Here is a 23,793-nt window from a genome sequence, read left to right as displayed (position 1 = left end):
GAGCTTCATGATGACATCATCTCAGAGGGAGTAGAGCTTCATGATGACATCATCTCAGAGGGAGTAGAGCTTCATGATGACATCATCTCAGAGGGAGTAGAGCTTCATGATGACATCATCTCAGAGGGAGTAGAGCTTCGTGATGACATCATCTCAGAGGGAGTAGAGCTTCTTGATGACATCATCTCAGAGGGAGTAGAGCTTCGTGATGACATCATCTCAGAGGGAGTAGAGCTTCGTGATGACATCATCTCAGAGGGAGTAGAGCTTCATGATGACATCATCTCAGAGGGAGTAGAGCTTCAGCTGCTCCTCCATGTCTCCTTCCGTCACGTCCCCCAGCACCTCCTGGTTCTCCCTCAGCAGCAGGAAGATGGCTGCCAGCTGCTCCTGTTGCACCCTGGGAAGTCACGGCACAACACACACACATGTTATGTATAATATCATAATATCATAACAGAAAAAACGTTGTATATTTCCAAAAGAAAAACTCATTTTTGAGCAAGATATCAAACATTTTCAAGAAAAAAATAGAAAAAAAGTCCTAAAAAAAATTCTTTTATTTTGAGAATAAATATTTGATGATATTTCAAGGTTAAGAAATATTTCCAAAATAAGTTATTTTTGAAAAAAGTCACAATTTTCAAGATTAATGTATTATTATATCAGGTAGATATCTGGAAATATTAAGACTTTATTTTCTAAATATAATATTATAAATCTAAATTTGACTATTCTGGAAACACCTTACAGATGCTCTACAATCGGAGACGATGTTATTGTTAATAAAGTCGAAATATTTTGAGATTTAAGTTGAAATATTTGAAGAAAAAATATAATTCTCCAAGAAAAATAAAATACATTTTTCGAGGAAAAGATTCAAAGAACAAAGTTGTTAAATTTTACAGATAAAAAAACTTCATAAATATTTCATTATTTAATTTTTTTTCTTAATATTTTGAGATTTAAGTTATAATATTTGAAAAAAATATATATCTTAACTCTACAAGAAAAAAAATAAAATATGTATTTTGAGGAAGAGTTAAAGAACAAAGTTATAATATTTATGGGGAATAAAGTCCAACTCTTTTCAAGATTAATTTCATCATATTTTAAGAAACAAAAAAAAACATTTTATTTTGATAGAAAACTTGTAATATTTTCAGACTAACGTCTTAATTTGTAGTTGTAATATTACGAGTAGACAGTCACATCATAAGAACAAAGTGTATGATTCCATCGGGTAGATGTCTGGAAATATTAATATATATTATTTTCTAAATATAATATTAGAAATCTAAATTTGATTTTATTCTTGAAATATCTTTAAAACAATAATAACTAAAGCTGTCAGATAAATGTAGAGCAGTAAAACAAATAGAATATTCCCTCTGAGATGTGGAAGGAGAAAGTACAAGTAGCTCCGATGTGTACTGTCGTCTGTATTTATGTATTTCTCTGTTATCGCGTGATCATGAATCACTCGGATATTTAATGCTGGACAAAAACAAAAGAAGCAGCTGGAAACTAAACACGTGGAACTGTTTCAATGACTTTCAATGAGTTTCAATGAGTTTCAATGAGTTTCAATGAGTTTCAATGAGTTTCAATGACTTTCAATGACTTTCAATGAGTTTCAATGAGTTTCAATGAGTTTAAATGACGGCTGATTTCTGATTTTCACTGCAGGAGAAGTTGAATAACAAACACGACTAACAACTTGTGTTCAGTTTCACACATTTATTCATTTCTTTATTTCTTTATTGCAGGTTTCAACATTTAAATGAGACAGAAGAACTCGAACACTCCACGGTGACCTTTAGACTGAAGAGCTTCCTGTTGAACACGTCGGTCTTTAAACCTCATTTAAATCACAGTTTAATAGTTTATCTCACTAATAATCACCACAACTTCACACTGGGTTTGTGTTAACGAAGCTCCAACAACAACCACAACATCATCATCCCACAGCTTTACACATCCTCAACTAAAGACAAGCTGACGGGTCAAAAGGCAGAATCCTGAAGGCACGTCGGTGGGAAGACATTGGATATTCACAAGCAGCTGAAAGACCTGAAAGACCTCAAAGACCTGAAAGACCTCGAAGCTCTGACACCAGAAATAGAATAAAGTTTCACTTCGTCGTCTTCACTGATCAGCTGAGAGGAAATCAGGACGTCTGACGTCTCATTCAGGAGCTCTGAAACAACGAGACGAACATCAGGACTCAGATCAATGAACAGAAAATATAGAAACAGTTTCATAACGAACTTTAAAGAAGAACCAGACCAGCCGGTCAGAACCAATCAGTTCAAAGAGTACATGAATACATGAATAGTACATGATTTATATATACTACCGGGCTGGGGTGGTCCTTTAAATACAGGTTATCATTAATGTTAGATTATGAATTATGAATTCATGCAGAAGTCTTTGGTTCATTATTATAAAGTTATAAACTATAAACTATAAAGTTATAAACTATAAACTCAGCTGTGAAATGATGAGAAGAATACAGATTAATAATTCAATCTGTTAAAGATGTTTGGGCTTCGCTGCTCTTCAGACGTCGTTTAGACTTCATTTAGACTTCATAGTTTAATACGACTGAGCTTTCTCATTATTTCGATGTTTTACTCATTTCTTTTGCTTTATACGTTTTTCTTGTAAATTTACAACGTTAATCTGTTCTAATTTGTGAGTTTTTTCTCGTAAATTTACAATTTTAATTTTGTAAATTCAGATTTTTTTTCTCGTAAATTTGTGAGTTTTTCCTTGTAAATTAACAACGTTAATCTTGAAAATTCTGAGGGTTTCCTTCTTGTAAATTTACAATCTTAATCCTGTAAATTCAGGGGTTTTTCTCGTAAATTTACGATCTTAGTCCTGTAAATTCTGTGTTTTTTTCTCTGGAAATTTGTGATTTTTCCTCGTCAATTTACGATTTTAATCTTGTAAATTCCGAGGTTTTTTTCTTGTAAATTTACAACTTTAATCTTGTAAATTCTGTGTTTTTTCTCGTAAATTTGTGATTTATTTTTCTCATAAAATTTATGTTTTTAATCTTGTAAATTTCTGAGTTTTTTCTTGTAAAGTTGTGATCTTAATTTTAGACATTCTGAGTTTTTTTATATGATATATTATATCCCCCCCCCCCCCCCCCCCCCCGCCTCCTTAATAATTTTATTTATAACTTTAACTTACTATAATAATAACTTTAACAGCTTTGTAAAGAGTTTCAGGTGAAGTCTGAAGAATCCTTTATTATTATTTATTTTATATGTATTTTTTATTAGTCTGTAGATTTATAAAGAAAACGTTAACGTATGATTTAGACGAAGGTTTTGAATCCAGTTAAGCGTCGTCTGTGTTTATAACATTTAAAATAAGAGTTGATTTAAACTCCCTGAAATCTGACGTCAGTGTGACGGACAGCCGGAGCGGCCAATCAAAGACCTCGGTGGTCCAGATCAGATGTGAGAGTCTCATCAGTTCACAGCTGGAGCTTCGGTTAACGGCGACCGGCAGGACTCACCGTTAGCTGAGGTTGTTAGCAGGCAGCATGCAGGGTTAGCAGGTGTGGCTGACAGGTGAGGCTGACATGTGAGGCTGACAGGTGAGGCTGAATAAATGAAGTAGAGAAAGCAAGCGCTCGGTCCTCAGCGACAGTAAACCAGCACCAGAACCAGAACCAGAACCAGAACCAGAACCAGAGAGATGGAGTCCCGATGTGAGGGATTACCTGTAGTGAGCTGCGTTAATCACACAGGTGAGGTGACTCATTTGAGCTGATTCCACCTGTTAGTGTTTACATGTGAGACTGAGCTTGACTGACGACCTCCAGCTACCTGCTAATATACAGACAACTACTAACTCCTAGACCAGAGGTCAGAGGTCAGGGGTCAGAGATCAGAGGTCAGAGGTCAACAACCAAGTCGTAATATTATAAAGTAGTCATTTTACATGTTATTTTCTTTTTTTCTCGTAAAGTTATGACTTAATTCTCGTAATAAAATAAATAATAAGGAATAAAGAATAAAGAATAAAGACTACTAAGCTTTAATGATCTGACGAGGTGTTTCCAGGTGTTGTGATGTTTCCGTGGAGGCGGAGGTGGAGGCGGATTTAAAAACAATGATTCACTTATAAATCAATGATTATTAAACAATTGTCCGTCACAGACTGTATTTCTATTTATCGTACACGTTTTATCTGAATCTTAGCACATATTTTGCAGATGTTATATTTTTAATGTGAAGTCTGGACTTTATTAATAAAAATAACAAATTAATAATAAATCTAATGTCTGCAGCAGAATATCACAATAATGAGCTTACTGACATTACTTTTCATTTATTATAATAATTCAGATAAACAGCACTGCTGCCACAATAAGATATATTCATTACCTTGTTTCTGGAACATGTCACAGAATATTAATTAATAATCATAAGTCAATCATATACATATACATGTTTAACACACGCTGCATCCTCTTCATTTCAAAATAATTATATTTTACATTCATATATTTCATATTTATGATTCTTGACTTTAGCAGTACCTGATTATGTATTTATTTCCTCTGATTGTTTATGCACCAGATCCCCTGTAATAATAATAATAATAATAATAATAATAATAATGATAATGATAATAATAATAATAATAATAATAATAATGATAATGATAATGATAATGATAATAATAATAATAATAATAATAATGATAATGATAATGATAATAATAATAATAATAATAATAATAATGATAATGATAATAATAATAATAATAATAATAATAATAATGATAATGATAATGATAATAATAATAATGATAATAATAATAATAATAATAATAATAAACGTATTGCTAGTTATAACGACGGTGTCTGCCTTTATTGTAATATTTAACATTACTTATTCAAAGTGTTTCATTGTTAAATTCTGTTTTCGGTCCTTTTCCTCCCATCTAAACGGTGATTCCTGGTTATCTGGTTCTGTTTACGGGACTCTGACTCTAACTGATGTGAGATCAGTCTGTAGGGAGGTGTTGTTGGGTGATGAGGAGAGGAAGTCAGTAACAGAACAGTACTGAGATCAGCCTCAGACTGTCTGGACTACAGAGAGGTGTTCTGTGTTCAGTAACCTTACGTACCATCAGGATGATTATAGAGAGGTTAAATCAGAGGTGAGCTCTATCCTGTAGAGATAAAGGTGGAGGAGGCCGTCAGACCGACGACACGGAGGAAACTCACCACAATAAAGGTTCATTATCAACGTCTAGATAGAAACTCAGAATATTAAAGGGTTAAAGACATAATAACCACGTCGGCAATCAATCTGATTTCCATAGATGTATTTAGTATCTACAGTTCCCTTTGTTAACACCTTATTTTGAAAAGCGGACGTAGTCCCAGGTGTCTACTTCCTCTAACTTCTCCAAGGTGGTCTCTAGCTCTCCCGTCAGCTCCGTTCTCTTTATCATCCATGGTCAGCTCCATCGGGGCCGTTTCAATGCAGAGAACACAAATGTCAGTATCTGGGTGCTCTACAGTCGTAGCGTCGGCCCATTTGACCATGGAGACGAGAGCGACGGACCATTTGACCACAGAGACGAGAGCGACGGACCATTTGACCACGGAGACGAGAGCGACGGACCATTTGACCACGGAGACGAGAGAGACGAGATGTTTTTTTTTCTGACATATTTCGGCTTTTTTTTTTTACGTTAGCATGCAGCTTTAGCTCTGCTCTGTGTATCTCTGCTTTTCCTGTCAATGTGTGAAACCCAAAGTGTTTCCATCCTTTACTGGATGTGTAGTGTTTACCACGCTGGATTTAACATGGGAGGGTGCAGGTCGTATCCACGACGACCCTCCAACATTTTAGACTCTCTGAGGTTTGTTTTGGTTGACGGATACGGAACGGATATGACGTCACGTTACTCAGACTACCACAATAAAAGACATGACGTCACGTTACTCAGACTACCACAATAAAAGACATGACGTCACGTTACTCAGACTACCACAATAAAAGATATGACGTCACGTTACTCAGACTACCACAATAAAAGACATGACGTCACGTTACTCAGACTACCACAATAAAAGATATGACGTCACGTTACTCAGACTACCACAATAAAAGACATGACGTCACGTTACTCAGACTACCACAATAAAAGACATGACGTCACGTTACTCAGACTACCACAATAAAAGATATGACGTCACGTTACTCAGACTACCACAATAAAAGATATGACGTCACGTTACTCAGACTACCACAATAAAAGTGGTAACTTCCTTCTAGCTCCTCATAGACTCAGATGAAGCAGGTATATCCATCCTGGTGTTAAAACATCTGGTTAGAAACCGTTAAAAAGGTGACGTGAATCAGTGTTTTTCCCCTCCCTACTAGACACCTCCAGATCTACACACTGCTCCTTTAATTTAACTCAGTTTGGTGACACAACAACAGCTGTAGGACGACAGCAACGACAACAATAATGTGCTAAAGCTACATGCTAACTGGGCTAGCTGTGTTGTGTGAGCAGAAGAGCCTCCACCTCCCTACAACACCTGGTTCCCTCCATGCAGGCAGCACACAGAGCATGCGTACATCAGGTCACATGTTACATCATCATCATCATCATCAGCGGCGCCGCCATGACGACGGGTTCCACTGACCTCTGCTCCTCCTCGACCTCCTCCTTCGTCATCATCGTCTCAAACTTGCTCTGTTTCTTTCCTGGGATGAATTTCACCTCGTCAGCTGCAGCCACGTCTGGAAACACACACACAGAGAGTACTTCACTAGTACATCTAGTACTTTATCTGTACTTTATAGTACATCTACTCAGGTTACTGTACTTTACTGGATTACTTTCATGTTCTGCTACTTCACAACGTTCACATTAATGCAGCAGTAATATGAATCCAGAAACATCAGATAGAGAATAAAACAACACTGATTACTGCTACAGCACTACTTTACTACTTTAACTACATTCACATGATAATACTGACTTCTACTTTATGTACATTTTACTGCACAATGCATACTTTTACTTTAAGTACATTAATTATATTTCACTGATAATACTTTGACTTCAGTAAGGGTTTGAATGCAGGTCTTTACTTGTATTTTCCCAGTGTAGTATTAGTACTTGTACTCTGGGAGAGTACATAGAGTACTATTGATCTCTGTTCAGTCAGCATTTAAACCTCCAGAGCAGAGACATTCAAATCATCTCTATAATGATCACACACAGTTTACTCATGTAGTGTGTGTGTGTGTGTGTGTGTGTGTGTGTGTGTGTGTGTGTGTGTGTGTGTGTGAGACTGTCCGTCTGGCTGTAGCAGATTAAGAGTCTCCTCCTCCTGAAGCAGACGGCTGCTACACCTCTACCTCTACATGAGGAGACAGGAAGTCAACAACTGGTCGTCATGGAGATGCTGGACTCAACAGTTGGTTGAGATGCACACGGAGAATTATTCATAATAATGATTGATCGATTATTAATTTCTATTTTCTGATCCTTCAGTCGCCTGTCCATGTAGTCATCCAGTCAAACCTGTGTGTTCTCTGTATGTATATGTATACGTGTGTATACGTGTACATATGTGTGTTCTGTACATCCAGCTGGTCTCTGTCGGCTCCTCCTGGAGGAGATAACTGATCAGTTATCAGTTACCAGCTGAACACAGCTGCTGACGTCTGTCTGGTACCAGAAGCTGCTTCAACTCTTCATAAGAACAGAGAATCAGTCGAGTTCTCAGGCTGCTACTGAATATATATAACAAGAAAATCACTTACTAATAACCAGAATCCACGAACATTAGATAACACAGAAATTAAAATATAGGATTGAATATAATATTATATATATATATATATATATATAGAATAGAATAAAATAGAATACATACAGCATAGAATGAAATTAAATATATGTATAAATAAAATATATCTAAACATTTTAAATAAGATTTATATAAAAAAGAATTAAACACAACATATATAAAATAGAATATATACAAAATAAAATAAAAAACATAAATATAGAAAATAGAATAAAATAAAATTATATAAAATACTGAATTAAACAAATATACACAAAATAGAATACAATTATATATATATATATTAAAAAAAATATAGAACATAAAAAAATAGAATACATTTAAATATGATATATATAAAATATAATTAAATACAACATATATAAAATAGAATAGAATAAATAAAATAAAATAGAATATATACTATAAAAAATAAATAATATTAAAAAAGGTAATTATATTTAAAACGGAATAAAACAAATATATACAAAATAGAATAAAATAAAATAGAATATATATAAAATACAATAAAATATGAATAAAATCCAATACAATATACATAAAATATAATACATTTTAATATGATATACATATATAAAATTAAATTAAATACAACATATATAAAATTAAATATATAAAATGAAATAGAATATATAATATAAAAAACATATAATGTGAAAAAATAAATTATATAAAAAACTGAATGAAACAATTGTACAAAATAGAATAAAAGAAAAGAAAATATATATAAAATAGAATAAAATATTAATTAAATTCAATAGAATATATATAAAATAGAATATATTTAAATATGATATACATAAAATAAAATTAAATACAACATATATAAAATAGAATAAAATAAAATAGAATATATAAAATAAAATAGAATATATACTATAAAAATAAAATTATATAAAAAACTGAATAAAACAAATATACAAAATTAAATTAAATAAAATTATATATAAACCTGAATAATACAAATATATACAAAATAGAATAGAATAAAATAGAATATATATAAAAGAGAATAAATTAAAATCAAGAAATATATATATAAATAATGAGTTTTTCCTTTTTCCTTCTTGTCTTAATAATAATAATAATAATAATAATAATAATAATAATAATAATAATAATAATAATATAATCATAACCATAATAATCATTTGGTTTGTTGTGAGCAGACAGCCACATTTTAATTTATTGATTTTTTAGATTTAATTTGTCTGAAAGGTCTGAAAGGCAGAACCAACTGATACCGGATTATTAACCGGGACTCTGTGCAGAGAGTACTAGTACTACTACTAGTACTACTAGTACTACTAGTAGTACTAGTAGTACTAGTACTACTAGTACTATTTCTAGTACTACTAGTAGTAGTACTACTACTAGTAGTACTAGTAGTACTACTAGTACTACTAGTAGTAGTACTACTACTAGTAGTACTAGTAGTAGTACTAGTACTACTAGTACTAGTAGTACTTAGTACTTAGTGACAGAGTAGGACTCTGTACATACTTGTAGAGTAGGACTCTGTAAATACTTGTAGTATAAAATACTCAGGTCATGTTCATGTTCTTCCACACAGATCAGACTCACCGTTGTTCAGGATGGTCACTGGTTCTGATTCAGGTTCTGGTTCTGGTTCTGGTTCTGGTTCCTCTATGACAGGTTCAGGGGTCAGCAGGCGGTCCTCTGTAGAACCAGGGATCAGCTCGGGTAAGAACTCCTCCACGGCAGGTACAGGTTCAGGTTCAGGCTCCAGGACCGCTTCAGATACCGGTTCAGACTCGGCCACGGGCTCTGGATCAGGCACCGCGACCGGTTCTGGGACGGGTTCGGGTTCCCATACTGGTTCTGGGTCGGCAGCTGGTTCTGGGACAGGTTCAGGTGCTGATGCTGGTTCTGGTACGGGTTCTGGCTCTGGGATAGGTTCTGGTGCTGCAGCAGCTACTTCTGGGACGAGTTCTGGTTCTGGTACTGTGACTGGTTCTGGTACTTTGACTGGTTCTGGGGCAGGTTCTGGTGCTGATACTGGTTCTGGGACAGCCTGGAAAGATAAAAGGTTTCAAAGGGTTAACCTCCGTCTGGTCTGGTTCTGATGAGGCTGCAGGTCTCAGAGACCCAGAAGAGTCCTGAACCAGAACCCAACAGACTGGACCCAGTTCAATAGAACTTTATTAACATCAGCATGTTACAGGGTAAGAGTATATATATTATATATATATCTATATTAATAACTCTATGAGGAGTCGAGGTGCTGCTGATGGGATCATGTAACATGTGAGCACCCTGACCTCTGACCTCTGACCTCTGACTGTCACAGCTGTCAGCGGCAGCTCCTCGTTGAGGATCAGCCGCCGGCTGCAGCTGACAGCAGGACAAATAAAACCCTCTTCAGTCGTCTCCCCGACACCTGCACGCGCACGCGCACGCGCACGCGCACGCACACACACATCTATATAAATACATCCAGCCCGTCGGGGTCTCTAGTGGAGTGCTGAGTTTTGCCGTGGTTCTGCTACCGATGACTCACCACAGTGACACCCGGTGGCATCAGACGGTGAAATGCATCAGTCTGACGGTATTAAAGAACTCCTGCTGGTCTCTTAATCCCCCCCCTCCCCCCACAGCCTCTAACTGGATTGGATCCATTTAGCCTGAATCACTTCCTCTGAATTCCTGAGCTATGAAACACCAAAATAACCTCGACACCAGAGAGCCGCCCGGCTGAGACAAAGTGTTCTAAATGCTGAGTCATTAAATCACTTCATGAGTCAGCAGGATGATGAACTGGATTCTTAGGCCTAAATCGCCTAAACCGCCTAAACCGCCTAAACCGCCTAAACCGCCTAAACCGCCTAAACCGCCTAAACCGCCTAAACCGCCGGCCTAAACCGCCTAAACCGCCTAAACCGCCTAAACCGCCTAAACCGCCTAAACCGCCTAAACCGCCGGCCTAAACCGCCTAAACTGCCTAAACTGCCTAAACTGCCTAAACTGCCTAAACCGCCTAAACCGCCTAAACCGCCTAAACCGCCTAAACCGCCGGCCTAAACCGCCGGCCTAAACCGACGGCCTAAACCGACGGCCTAATCCGCCGGCCTAAACCGAGGCCTGAACCGCCGGCCTGAACCGAGGCCTGAACCGAGGCCTTAACCGAGGCCTGAACCGCCGGCCTGAACCGAGGCCTTAACCGAGGCCTGAACCGCCGGCCTTAACCGAGGCCTGAACCGCCGGCCTAAACCAACGGCCTAAACCGAGACCTCAAACCGAGGCCTCAAACCGAGGCCTGAATGATTTCAGAAAGGAGAACTGTTACTGAGGTTTAATTTTATCAGCAAGCGGTTCATCCAGAGCTCCTCTATTATTATTATTATTATTATTATTATTATTATTATTATTATTATTATTATTATTATAATAGTGAACAGAGGGGTTCGCCGGCCACCATGTTGGAGTTCAGAGGGAACAGACTGTTGTTGTGTCAGAGAGCGTCCTGCTCTGCTCTGAGTCTGGAAACACAGACTCATTGTTCCTTCTGCTCTCTGCTTCATCTCCACTTCAGCTCTCTGACGCCGCCTCCATTTATTAAAGAGACAACAAAACACTTTTCTGAAGGGAAACGTCTGCAACATCTGCAGGGAAACGTCTGCAACGTCTGCAGGGAAACGTCTGCAAAGTCTGCAACGTCTGCAGGGAGACGTCTGCAGGGAAACGTCTGCAACGTCTGCAGGGAAACGTCTGCAAAGTCTGCAACGTCTGCAGGGAAACGTCTGCAACATCTGCAGGGAAACGTCTGCAACGTCCAAAGGGAAACGTCTGCAACGTCTGCAGGAAAACGTCTGCAGGAAAACGTCTGCAACGTCCGAAGGGAAACGTCTGCAATGTCTGCAGGAAAACGTCTGCATTGTCCGAAAGGAAACGCCTGCAGGGAAACGTCTGCAACATCTGCAGGGAAACATCTGCACCGTCTGCAGGGAAACGTCTGCAACGTCTGACGGTAAACGTCTGCAGGGAAATGTCTGCAGGACTGTGCAGGAAAACGTCTGTAAAGGTCTGCAGGACTGTCTGCAGGGAAACGTCTGCAACGTCTGCAGGACTGTCTGCAGGAAAACGTCTGTAACGTCTGCAGGACTGTCTGCAGGGAAACGTCTGCAACGTCTGCAGGACTGTCTGCAGGAAAACGTCTGTAACGTCTGCAGGACTGTCTGCAGGGAAACGTCTGCAACGTCTGCAAGACTGTCTGCAAGGAAACGTCTGCAACGTCTGTTGGGAAACGTCTGCAGGGAAACGTCTGCAGGGAAACGTCTGCAACGTCTGCAGGACTGTCTGCAGGGAAACGTCTGCAACGTCTGTTGGGAAACGTCATCAGGGAAACGTCTGCAATGAAACGTCTGCAACGTCTGACGGTAAACGTCTGCAGGGAAACGTCTGCAGGACTGTCTGCAGGAAAACGTCTGTAACGTCTGCAGGGCTGTCTGCAGTGAAACGGCTGCAACGTCTGCAGGGAAACGTCTGCAACGTCTGCAGTGAAACATCCGCAACGTCTGCAGGGAAACGTCTGCAACGTCTGCAGGGAAACGTCTGTAACGTCTGCAGTGAAACGTCTGCAACATCTGCAGGGAAACGTCTGCAACGTCTGCAGGGAAACGTCTGCAAAGTCTGCAACGTCTGCAGGGAGACGTCTGCAGGGAAACGTCTGCAACGTCTGCAGGGAAACGTCTGCAAAGTCTGCAACGTCTGCAGGGAAACGTCTGCAACATCTGCAGGGAAACGTCTGCAACGTCCAAAGGGAAACGTCTGCAACGTCTGCAGGAAAACGTCTGTAACGTCTGCAGTGAAACGTCTGCAACATCTGCAGGGAAACGTCTGCAACGTCTGCAGGGAAACGTCTGCAAAGTCTGCAACGTCTGCAGGGAGACGTCTGCAGGGAAACGTCTGCAACGTCTGCAGGGAAACGTCTGCAAAGTCTGCAACGTCTGCAGGGAAACGTCTGCAACATCTGCAGGGAAACGTCTGCAACGTCCAAAGGGAAACGTCTGCAACGTCTGCAGGAAAACGTCTGCAGGAAAACGTCTGCAACGTCCGAAGGGAAACGTCTGCAATGTCTGCAGGAAAACGTCTGCATTGTCCGAAAGGAAACGCCTGCAGGGAAACGTCTGCAACATCTGCAGGGAAACATCTGCACCGTCTGCAGGGAAACGTCTGCAACGTCTGACGGTAAACGTCTGCAGGGAAATGTCTGCAGGACTGTGCAGGAAAACGTCTGTAACGTCTGCAGGACTGTCTGCAGGGAAACGTCTGCAGGACTGTCTGCAGGAAAACGTCTGTAACGTCTGCAGGACTGTCTGCAGGGAAACGTCTGCAACATCTGCAGGACTGTCTGCAGGGAAACGTCTGCAGGGAAACGTCTGCAACGTCTGCAGGACTGTCTGCAGGGAAACGTCTGCAACGTCTGTTGGGAAACGTCATCAGGGAAACGTCTGCAACGTCTGACGGTAAACGTCTGCAGGGAAACGTCTGCAGGACTGTCTGCAGGAAAACGTCTGTAACGTCTGCAGGGCTGTCTGCAGTGAAACGGCTGCAACGTCTGCAGGGAAACGTCTGCAACGTCTGCAGGGAAACGTCTGCAACGTCTGCAGTGAAACATCTGCAACGTCTGCAGGGAAACGTCTGCAACGTCTACAGGGAAACGTCTGTAACGTCTGCAGTGAAACATCTGCAACGTCTGCAGGGAAACGTCTGCAGGACTGTCTGCAGGAAAACGTCTGTAACGTCTGCAGGGCTGTCTGCAGTGAAACGGCTGCAACGTCTGCAGGGAAACGTCTGCAGGACTGTCTACAGGGAAACGTCTGCAGTGAAACGTCTGCAATGTCTGCAGGGAAACGTCTGCAGGACTGTCTGCAGGAAAACGTCTGTAACGTCTGCAGGGCTGTCTGCAGTGAAACGGCTGCAACGTCTGCAGGGAAACGTCTGCAGGACTGTCTACAGGGAAACGTCTGCAGTGAAACGTCTGCAATGTCTGCAGGGAAACGTCTGCAGGACTGTCTGCAGGAAAACGTCTGTAACGTCTGCAGGGCTGTCTGCAGTGAAACGGCTGCAACGTCTGCAGGGAAACGTCTGCAACGTCTGCAGGGAAACGTCTGCAGGACTGTCTACTGTCCAGAGCTGCAGAGTCAAGGTGTTTACTTCAAACAGACGGATGCAGGTTTATTCAATGTGACTCCACGTCTGTTCATATCAAGTACGAGTCTCATATTCAGACTGAATTCCTGTTTTGTTTCTATCCATTATTCAGTCTGAAAATGCATAATAATCATTCATATTAAAAATGCAGAGTACAATCTATAACCCTTCAGCTGTAAACCTGCTGAATGAACGGACCATATTTAGCATCACAGAGAACTACATCGTGTTGTCATTGGACTTATTGTCTGGTCGTTCAGTGGTTTTATTGTTGTTGTGTTTGAGTGGAAGCCAACAGGGATCCAAATAAAGAATAAAGTACACAACGGCCTGAACAGCTGGTTTCTATGTTATTATGTAAGCAGAGGTGGTCCTGACTCCCAGTCCTCATTACAGGTGGTCCTGACTCCCAGTCCTCATTACAGGTGGACGAGACGGAGGATTTCATGTCTTCAGGTCTGGAATAAAATCCATAAATAAATGTATTGTGTGACAGTTTGGAGTAGTTTAATAAAGATTTCAGTCCTCCTGGTTTCCTGAGTGGAACAAACACAGAACAACGTGTGCTCTGTGCTCTGTTAAAGCCTTTCCTCTCCTTCTGTCTAATGCTGTAAAATTCTGGGCTCAGTGGTTCATTGTGGCCAAAAAAAGAGCAGAGAAATACCAGGATGTGGCCTGATTGGTGGGCTGGAGGCAGGCCCACCAATTGGGTTAGACTGGGTTGGACTGGGTTGGACTGGGTGTGGTGGTGAAATCCCCACAGAGGAAGAACTAGCTGTGATGTTGTGATATGAAGCCATTGTTTTCTCCTGGAGTTGATGCCCAGCCAAACAGCTCTGAGCACCGAGGAGCAGAGGAGTCATTAGCTGGACCGGACCGGACAGGACCGGACTGGACCAGACCAGACCAGACCGGGCCGGGCTTCAGAGGGAGGAGGAGAGGGAGGAACTGGGCCAGGCCAGGAATACCAGGAGAGGTATGTCAGACACAATAGCTCCGTGGGTCCATGACACACTGCCAGTGAACGCCACACAGGCCACGCCCACTCAGAGTCAGTCCTCTGGTTAAAGGATGGCTGCATCATGGGAACGTCTGCAGAGAAACGTCAAAACGTCTGCAGAGAAACGTCTGCAGGGAAACGTCAAACATCTGCAGAGAAACGTCTGCAGAGAAACGTCTGCAGGGAAACGTCTGCAGGGAAACGTCTGCAGAGAAACGTCTGCAGAGAAGCGTCTGCAGAGAAACGTCTGCAGGGAAACGTCTGCAGGGAAACGTCAAAACGTCTGCAGAGACACGTCTGCAGGGAAACGTCAAAATGTCTGCAGGGAAACGTCTGCAGAGAAACGTAGAAACGTCTGCAGAGAAACGTAGAAACGTCTGCAGAGAAACGTTGAAACGTCTGCAGAGAAACGTCTGCAAAGAAACGTCTGCAGAGAAACGTTGAAACGTCTGCAGAGAAACGTCTGCAGGGAAACTACTGCAGAGAAACGTCTGCAGAGAAACGTCTGCAGAGAAACGTCTGCAGAGAAACGTTGAAACGTCTGCAAAGAAACGTCTGCAGAGAAACGTTGAAACGTCTGCAAAGAAACGTCTGCAGAGAAACGTTGAAACGTCTGCAAAGAAACGTCTGCAGAGAAACATTGAAACGTCTGCAAAGAAACGTCTGCAGAGAAACGTTGAAACGTCTGCAAAGAAACGTCTGCAGAGAAACATTGAAACGTCTGCAAAGAAACGTCTGCAGAGAAACGTTGAAACGTCTGCAAAGAAACGTCTGCAGAGAAACGTTGAAACGTCTGCAGGTAAACGTTGAAACGTCTGCAGAGAAACGTCTGCAAAGAAACGTCTGCAGAGAAACGTTGAAACGTCTGCAACATAGAAACACGGAGACAAACTACCTCCACCTCTGTACTGGACAGAAAACAGCTGCTCCAACTCTTGTGAACGATCACATTTCCATTTATGGAGCGCTGCAACTCCACCACTAACACTGTGGTCACTAACAAAGAATGAGGAGGGAGAGGAACCGTTGAACAGTCTCAGACTCATTCTAACAGCTCTATACTCTTCATCACATCAGCTCACATTGTGTTCTATGAGCTGAAGAACATCCACGCTCTCTATGCATTAACCTGAGTCTAGCTTTATGTCCTTCTTTAGGCTGCAGGGTGGACGGAGGAGGATGGAGGAGGACGGAGGAGGACGGAGGAGGAGCAGCTGTAACTTTAGGAGGAGGAACAAAACAACATGTGAAGCACATAAATGTCAGGGAGCCGGATCGGGCTCCGGCTCTGATGGCAGCGATACGTGAAGCATGCAGGGCCGTAAATCTGTAAACAGGAAACTGAGAACAGCCGGAGGACGGATCCTTCTAGAGGTCTGAGAGTCCAACAGGAGAAGCAGAATACAACCAATAGTCTCATCTGTAATTCACAATAATAACTAGAGCTGGGACGATCCACCTGTCTCCTGATCAATACTATCACCAGACTCTGGTGCTGATTCTATATTCTGATTTATAGTGATTGTTGTTAACTTGTTGACCTCTAGACCATGAAGGGAACAAGATGAATCATCCACTTCTAGAGACTTTTACTTTGTAAAATCTCTAAATGAATCCAGTAAAATGTTTGATGTTCAGCATTTATGAAGTCAGAGACGTCCTGAAGTCAAATAAATCAGGATCATTGACAGGAATTATTGATTACATTGATTATCCATCAACCCAGAAATCAAAGAATAAAGACATTTCCCTCACAGATTAGTGGGATTCTCTTTTTAATCTATAATGTTTTATACTTCTGGTGAATATAATCCATCAATCTGGTTTCCATAGATGTATTTAGTATAAACAGTTCCCTTTGTTAACACCTTATTTTGAAAAGTGGACGTAGTCCCACGTGTCTACTTCCTCTAACTTCTCCAAGGTGGTCTCTAGCTCTCCCGTCAGCTCCGTTCTCTTTATCATCCATGGTCAGCTCCATCGGGGCCGTTTCAATGCAGAGAACACAAATGTCAGTATCTGGGTGCTCTACAGTCGTAGCGTCGGCCCGTTTGACCACGGAGACGAGAGCGACGGCCGGCTCCACCGCCACATTACCACCATACCATAACATTACCGCCATACCGTAACGTTACCTCCATACCGTAACGTTACCTCCATACCGTAACGTTACCACCATACCATAACGTTACCTCCATACCATAACGTTACCACCATACCATAACGTTACCACCATACCGTAACGTTACCTCCATACCGTAACGTTACCTCCATACCATAACGTTACCTCCACACCATAACGTTACCTCCACACCATAACGTTACCTCCATACCATAACGTTACCTCCATACCATAACGTTACCACCATACCATAACGTTACCACCATACCGTAACGTTACCTCCATACCGTAACGTTACCTCCATACCGTAACGTTACCTCCATACCATAACGTTACCTCCACACCATAACGTTACCTCCACACCGTAACGTTACCACCATACCATAACGTTACCACCATACCGTAACGTTACCTCCATACCGTAACGTTACCTCCATACCATAACGTTACCTCCATACCATAATGTTACCACCATAACATAACGTTACCTCCATACCATAATGTTACCACCATACCATAACGTTACCACCATACCATAACGTTACCACCATACCATAACGTTACCTCCATACCGTAACGTTACCACCATACCATAACGTTACCTCCATACCATAACGTTACCTCCATACCATAACGTTACCACCATACCATAACGTAACCGCCATACCATAACGTTTCCTGTCCGTGACAGAGTTAGCATGCAGCTTTAGCTCTGCTCTGTCTAGCTCTACTTTTGACCCTCCAACGTTGTAGACTCTCTGAGGTTTGTTTTGGTTGACGGATACGGAACGGATATGACGTCACGTTACTCAGACTACCACAATAAAAGCGGTAACTTCCTTCCACCTCCTCAGAGACTCAGATGAAGCAGATAGATGTAAAATGATGATACAGGTATATAGTATTTATATCTCTCAGACCTACATGATATTATCTGGGAGCTTCGTCTGTCCAGTTTAATCTACAGGAAGTGAACTGTGAGCTGCAGAGTAAAGAGTTGACTCAGTGTGGCGGTGACGTCGGCGCTCACAGCTTCAGTCATCACAGACAAACAGCCCTCTCTGTGTTCCGGCTCGAACACACAGAGCTCCTTTATGAGCACATCTACACAAAGACAAATATACCATGATGCTTTGCTGCTGCTGGACGCTCCACACGGTGAAGGTGTGTCGGATAATGTAAAGAATCTACGACCCGTAGAGCCGGGTGAGCTCTCCAGCTCCTCCAGCTCCTCTCCAGAGCCTCTCCAGAGCCTCTCCAGCTCCTCCAGCTCCTCTCCAGAGCCTCTCCAGAGCCTCTCCAGCTCCTCTCCAGAGCCTCTCCAGAGCCTCTCCAGCTCCTCCAGCTCCTCTCCAGAGCCTCTCCAGAGCCTCTCCAGCTCCTCCAGCTCCTCTCCAGAGCCTCTCCAGAGCCTCTCCAGCTCCTCTCCAGAGCCTCTCCAGAGCCTTTTCAGCTCCTCCAGCTCCTCTCCAGAGCCTCTCCAGAGCCTCTCCAGCTCCTCTCCAGCTCCTCTCCAGAGCCTCTCCAGCTCCTCTCCAGCTCCTCTCCAGAGCCTCTCCAGAGCCTCTCCAGAGCCTCTCCAGCTCCTCTCCAGCTCCTCTCCAGAGCCTCTCCAGCTCCTCTCCAGAGCCTCTCCAGAGCCTCTCCAGCTCCTCTCCAGAGCCTCTCCAGAGCCTCTCCAGCTCCTCTCCAGAGCCTCTCGAGAGCCTCTCCAGAGCCTCTCCAGCTCCTCTCCAGAGCCTCTCCAGCTCCTCTCCAGAGCCTCTCCAGAGCCTCTCCAGAGCCTCTCCAGCGCCTCTCCAGAGCCTCTCTGTGGAGGTTTCAACATGGAAATCAATAACTGCTCTTTGTTTACATTTTCACTTTTATTGATCATGGTTGTAGGTCTATGGTACGACGGTACGACGGTACGACGGAGTATTAAGGCCACATTGAGGAAAAAAATAAATCTGAGATTTACAGAAAAAAAGTCATAATATTATAAAGTAGTAATATAACGTGTTATTTTATTTTTTTCTCGTAAAGTTCTGACTTTATTGTGTAAATCTCTAAATTGTGTTTTCCCTCAATGTGGCCCTAATCCTCCGTAGTACATTGTCTCTTTGGCCCTCACTGCATTAGACTGATATACTATATACTGAGACTATAAACTGAGTTACCTTCATCACAATGATCACATGTTTTGTGGCTCCAGACAGATTTTTTTGGGGGGTGTTTTGTGTAAGATGTCTCTTTAGATAGTAAAGGTTGCTGAGCCCTGACCCAGCCTTATTAAGAAACTGGAATCAGAGAATTAGGAACTCAAACTGATCAATCGATTATCAAAATAGTTGCCGACTAATTGATCGATTATTGCAGCTCTGATGGGGATGTTTCCTCCTCGTTCCTCACAGCGAGTTCAGCCTCAATCAGCTGGAGGAAGCAAAGCAAAATCACCTCCACCTCTCCACCTCTCCACCTCTCCCTCTTCCTCCCTCTCCACCTCTCCCTTTTCATCCCTCTCCCTCCTCCTCTCCACCTCCCTCCACCTCCAGAGTCCATTACAGACATGAGACACCGTGAACATACACAGGCGTAAATATAGGGTTCACTATATATAGGCGCTGAGTCCGTGGCGTGTTCCAGCAGCGGTGGGCACATTCTTCAGGCTTTTTAAAAGGTCAACCCAACGAGGGGTCAACATGCTGCGTGACCTCCGGAGACTAACTGACTCACTACGACACATCATTTACATGTGAGCTCATCACATCAGCAGATATTCAAATGGTCCAGGAGGTCCAACACGGAGCTCCTCAGAACAGGAAGCCCGTCAGTGTGTGCACAGGTAAATCCAGTAATCAGCCGTGAGCACCAGGAGGAGACGGCGACTATATTTGGGTCCAAACATCGACCATAAAGAGACCGAGAGGTGAGATGAAAGAGATCAAACTGAGGATGCAAATATCTAACAACTTCCTGAACTGATGATCAGGTTAACGATCAACGATTCAGCTCATCTAATGATGCTACACTTTACATAATAACAGTATAATAACAGTATAATAACAGTATAATAACAGTGTGATGGAGCTTCTGACGCCCAAAATATACAGAAACAGACAGAAATAAAGTTATTATACAAAAGATTTAAACTTTAACATTTAGCCAATTAACAGCAATAATAATCGTACATTCTTCAAGCAACTGATTCCAGCTGTTCTTCCAACAATATTATCAGCATTTATAGCTCAAATAATTAGTCAATCAATCAACAATGACGACGCGACCTTTCTTGATAAACTGTATAAAATGTTAAAGAATGGTAAAACAGCTGGTTGTGGGTCTTCAGGTGTTTGTTTTTGTTGACAACCCAAAGACAAACCAATAATCAATTATCTAAATAATAAATGAACTCATTAATTTGGTTGACTGGTTTTGCTCCCAGCAGCCCGTCTGCACGGCTCTTATACGGCTCTTATATGGCGGTTACAGCTGATAACGGCGTCCCGCCCGGTGGTCGGAGGCGTAGCGCCGACCCTCTGGTTCAATAACAACCTTAGCTCCGTCACCACTGTTGCTGTGGTTTGCACTGTTAGCACCGTTAGCTGCTAGCCGACGGCCAAAGAACGTATATCGCCAAGAAGTGAAAGTCAATTTAAGGTCCATGTCAACGTCAGCGCCCAGCAGCAGAGCGACTACCGGACGCCGGTAAAACGTCCACTGAGAAGAGCCGTACGAAAGTAAAACTACAATATGTCTATTCTATTGTCATATTTAATATCTCTACTGAAATGTCCTGCGTTTAACCATAAAAAATAATATAAATACAATAAACGTTTTCAGTCCAAAATGGCGGCTGTTGTAAAAAAACAAACAAACACCGGAGAATCGTCTCTTTACTTCTATACTCTTTGACACTAGCAGCTCTGTGAGCCGCTACTAAACGCTAACGGCAGCACAATGGCGATGCTAATATGCTAATGTTTAGCAGGTTTAATCATCTTAGTTTAGTGTGTTAACATTTAATAATTACAGTTAGCTAACAAGTAAAATGTCGTCACAACCACATCGTCGAGCCGTTTGTTCACTGGTGTTCCACTGGTTCGTGGCCTTGACAGAAAAAGCTGGGAAATGGGAAAGGATCATAGCATGCATGAATATCTCGGCTGCGTCTAGAGAGAGAGAGTTTATAATATGTCTAAAATTTGCCAAGTTGTACTTGATGGTTTTAACCATTTATTTTTTAACATGTTTCTTAAAATTCAAATTTGAATCCAATATCATTATATTTAAAATCAGTGACGATGTCGATCCTTTCACCTTTAATGAGAATGTCAGCATTAAGATGTTGTACCGGGGTTTTAAAATAAAACATACATTTTGTCTTGTTAACATTTAGACTCAGACGTGATTGATCAAGCCAATGATTGATCAAGCCAATGATTGATTTTTGAATGTGTATATACAACAGTGTCATCTGCATACATTCACAGTTCTACATCATGACACTGTTGAGGAAGATCATTAATATAAAGGCTAAATAAATAGGGACCTAACACTGACCCTTGCGGAACACCCATAGTGCATTTCAAGTTACTGGACAGTGCATCACAGACTTTAACACATTGCATCCTGCATCCTGCATCCTGCATCCTAGCATGCTAACATGAGCTAACTATCAGTAAACAGAGTCCAGCGGAGGCTGATGACATCATCACAGCTCAGTTATCCTTTGATTATAAATATAAATAGTGTAGCCTGGCAGTACTTACGGTATGTTTTTAGCAGTATTACTGTGACTCTATGTGCAGTATGTTTTTACACTCATCTTAAAACATGAGTTATGTATTATTTACTGTTTATTATTCTACAATAATTGAATGTTTGATATTTAGTAGTAGGTATCATGAACCAGAGAATGTTTAATTAACTGATTCATTATTAATTAAATCTGTAATATAAAAATACCAAAAGCTGAGACATGAAACCTGCAGCACCTGATTGATTAATTGATCTGTCAGGTTTACAGATATTAATAGATAATTCCTTTTAAATCTCGCTACAAATTCAATTTATTTAACTTTTTTTCATCACAGATTTCTTGTATTTTCTTTTCTACATGCATATTTATAATTTTTCTGAACTTTATTTTTATATTTTTTATACATTTTATTTTATATGTAGATTGAGCAAAAAACTTTTTCTTATTTAAATAAATAAATTGTTTTGTCTGAGAAATAAACAGTTTAAATGAGTTTCTGGTAACTTTATCCATATTATTTATACACTAAATAAACTGGTTACAAACTGCATGTATATATATAATGTTTCTTAACTTTAACTTTATATTTTTTACACGTTTATATATATTTTATTTTATATGTAGATTGAGCAAAACACTTTTTCTTAACTAAATAAATAAATGAATTTGTGTTTTCTGATAAATAAACAGTCTGAATGAGTTTGTGGTGACTTTATCCATATTATTTATACAGTAAATGAACTGATCAGAATGGATCATCTTACCTTCAGGTGGATCTCCTCGGCGGCTCTGATCTCCTCCTCAGCCGGAGCAGGAGCTGCTGTGGGCGGGGAGGCTTCGGGCTCGGGTCCGCTGGAGGCTCCGGAGGAGCGGAGCGGCTCTCCCAGAGCTCTGGACGGAGGGATGGTGTCTCCGTAGCCGACCTGAGGCTTCTTCTTCGCGGCTGAGGAGGCGGCGGCGGCGGCGGACTTCTTACTCAGGTACGACGAAGCGAAATAAATAGCGACGACGGTGAAGATGATGGCGGGAATGATGACGGCCGGGTCCAGCTCCATGACGGAGGCTGAGAGGAGTTTACCCGGAGAGAGGAGCAGGAGAGGCGGATAGAGAGGACCGGGTGAGACCGTTAGAGAGCGGAGTGTTCACTGAGTGTTCACTGAGCTGCTGTCACTCACACACTGAGCTGCACTCCGCCTCTACACTAACAATACACACAGCACACTTCCGGAGTGGCTTCAAAATAAAAGCATAAAAAGATAAAAGATTTGGATAAAAAACTTTTGACATTTGAAGTTTTCTGCATTTTTTTCTGTGATTGGATGGTGAGCACTTGTGTTGTTTAAACTGATCAGAAACCCCCTTATTGTCGATATTTTCAGTTTTCTGGACATTTTCTGGACTTTACTTCCGCCTTTTTTAGACATTGTTTCGGACATTTTTTGGTCATTTTTGGACATTTTTCAGCCTTTTTTCAGACATTTTTTGGTAATTTTTGAGACATTTTCAAGCCTTTTTGGGACATTTTTTTGGACCTTTTCCGGGCATTTTTATGACTTTGTCAGACATTATTGTCAATACTTTCAGTTTTGTGGACATTTTATGGACTGTTCTTCAGCCTTTTTTTGGAAATTTTTTGGACTTTTCTTCTGAAAAGTTTCTTCCACCTTTTTTAAAAAATGTCGGTAATTTTTCAGCCTGACTATTCTGCCTTTTTTAATTTTTTTTATTTAGTTTTCAGCCTTTTTTTCAGTCATTTTTTTACACTTTTTGCTGATATTATTTGGACGTACATCATCCTCTGAATGCTCTAGGTCTCTAGTTTGATCCATCCATCCTCTGAATGCTCTAGGTCTCTAGTTGGATCCATCCATCCTCTGAATGCTCTA

General features: G+C 41.2%; 1 protein-coding gene across 4 annotated transcripts; it reads right to left on the bottom strand.

Annotated features, from left to right (window-relative positions):
* si:ch73-366l1.5 (FILIA-N KH-like domain-containing protein) lies at positions 1 to 23,100 on the bottom strand. Of its 4 annotated transcripts, XR_005209759.1 has the most exons (6): positions 22,672 to 23,100; positions 9,455 to 9,905; positions 6,695 to 6,791; positions 5,158 to 5,202; positions 3,536 to 3,622; positions 1,726 to 2,200 (listed from the first exon to the last, which is right to left on the bottom strand). XR_005209759.1 is itself a non-coding variant. In XM_037791192.1 (5 exons), exons 1-4 carry the CDS (start codon positions 22,960 to 22,962, stop codon positions 5,169 to 5,171), a joined length of 873 nt encoding a protein of 290 aa, XP_037647120.1. In that variant the 5' UTR covers positions 22,963 to 23,100; the 3' UTR covers positions 1,726 to 2,200; positions 5,158 to 5,168. The 4 variants fall into 4 exon arrangements, 3 of the variants coding, with proteins under 3 accessions (XP_037647119.1, XP_037647120.1, XP_037647121.1); XM_037791192.1 differs by lacking the exon at positions 3,536 to 3,622; XM_037791191.1 differs by lacking the exons at positions 1,726 to 2,200; positions 3,536 to 3,622; positions 5,158 to 5,202 and adding an exon at positions 1 to 400.
* Positions 23,101 to 23,793: the final 693 nt, after the last annotated feature.

The sequence above is a fragment of the Sebastes umbrosus genome, chromosome 14 (genome assembly GCF_015220745.1).
Source record: "Sebastes umbrosus isolate fSebUmb1 chromosome 14, fSebUmb1.pri, whole genome shotgun sequence".
NCBI classification, from domain to species: Eukaryota; Metazoa; Chordata; class Actinopteri; order Perciformes; family Sebastidae; genus Sebastes; species Sebastes umbrosus.
Note: the sequence above shows the minus strand (reverse complement) of the source record. Positions and strands in the feature narration are given on the sequence as shown.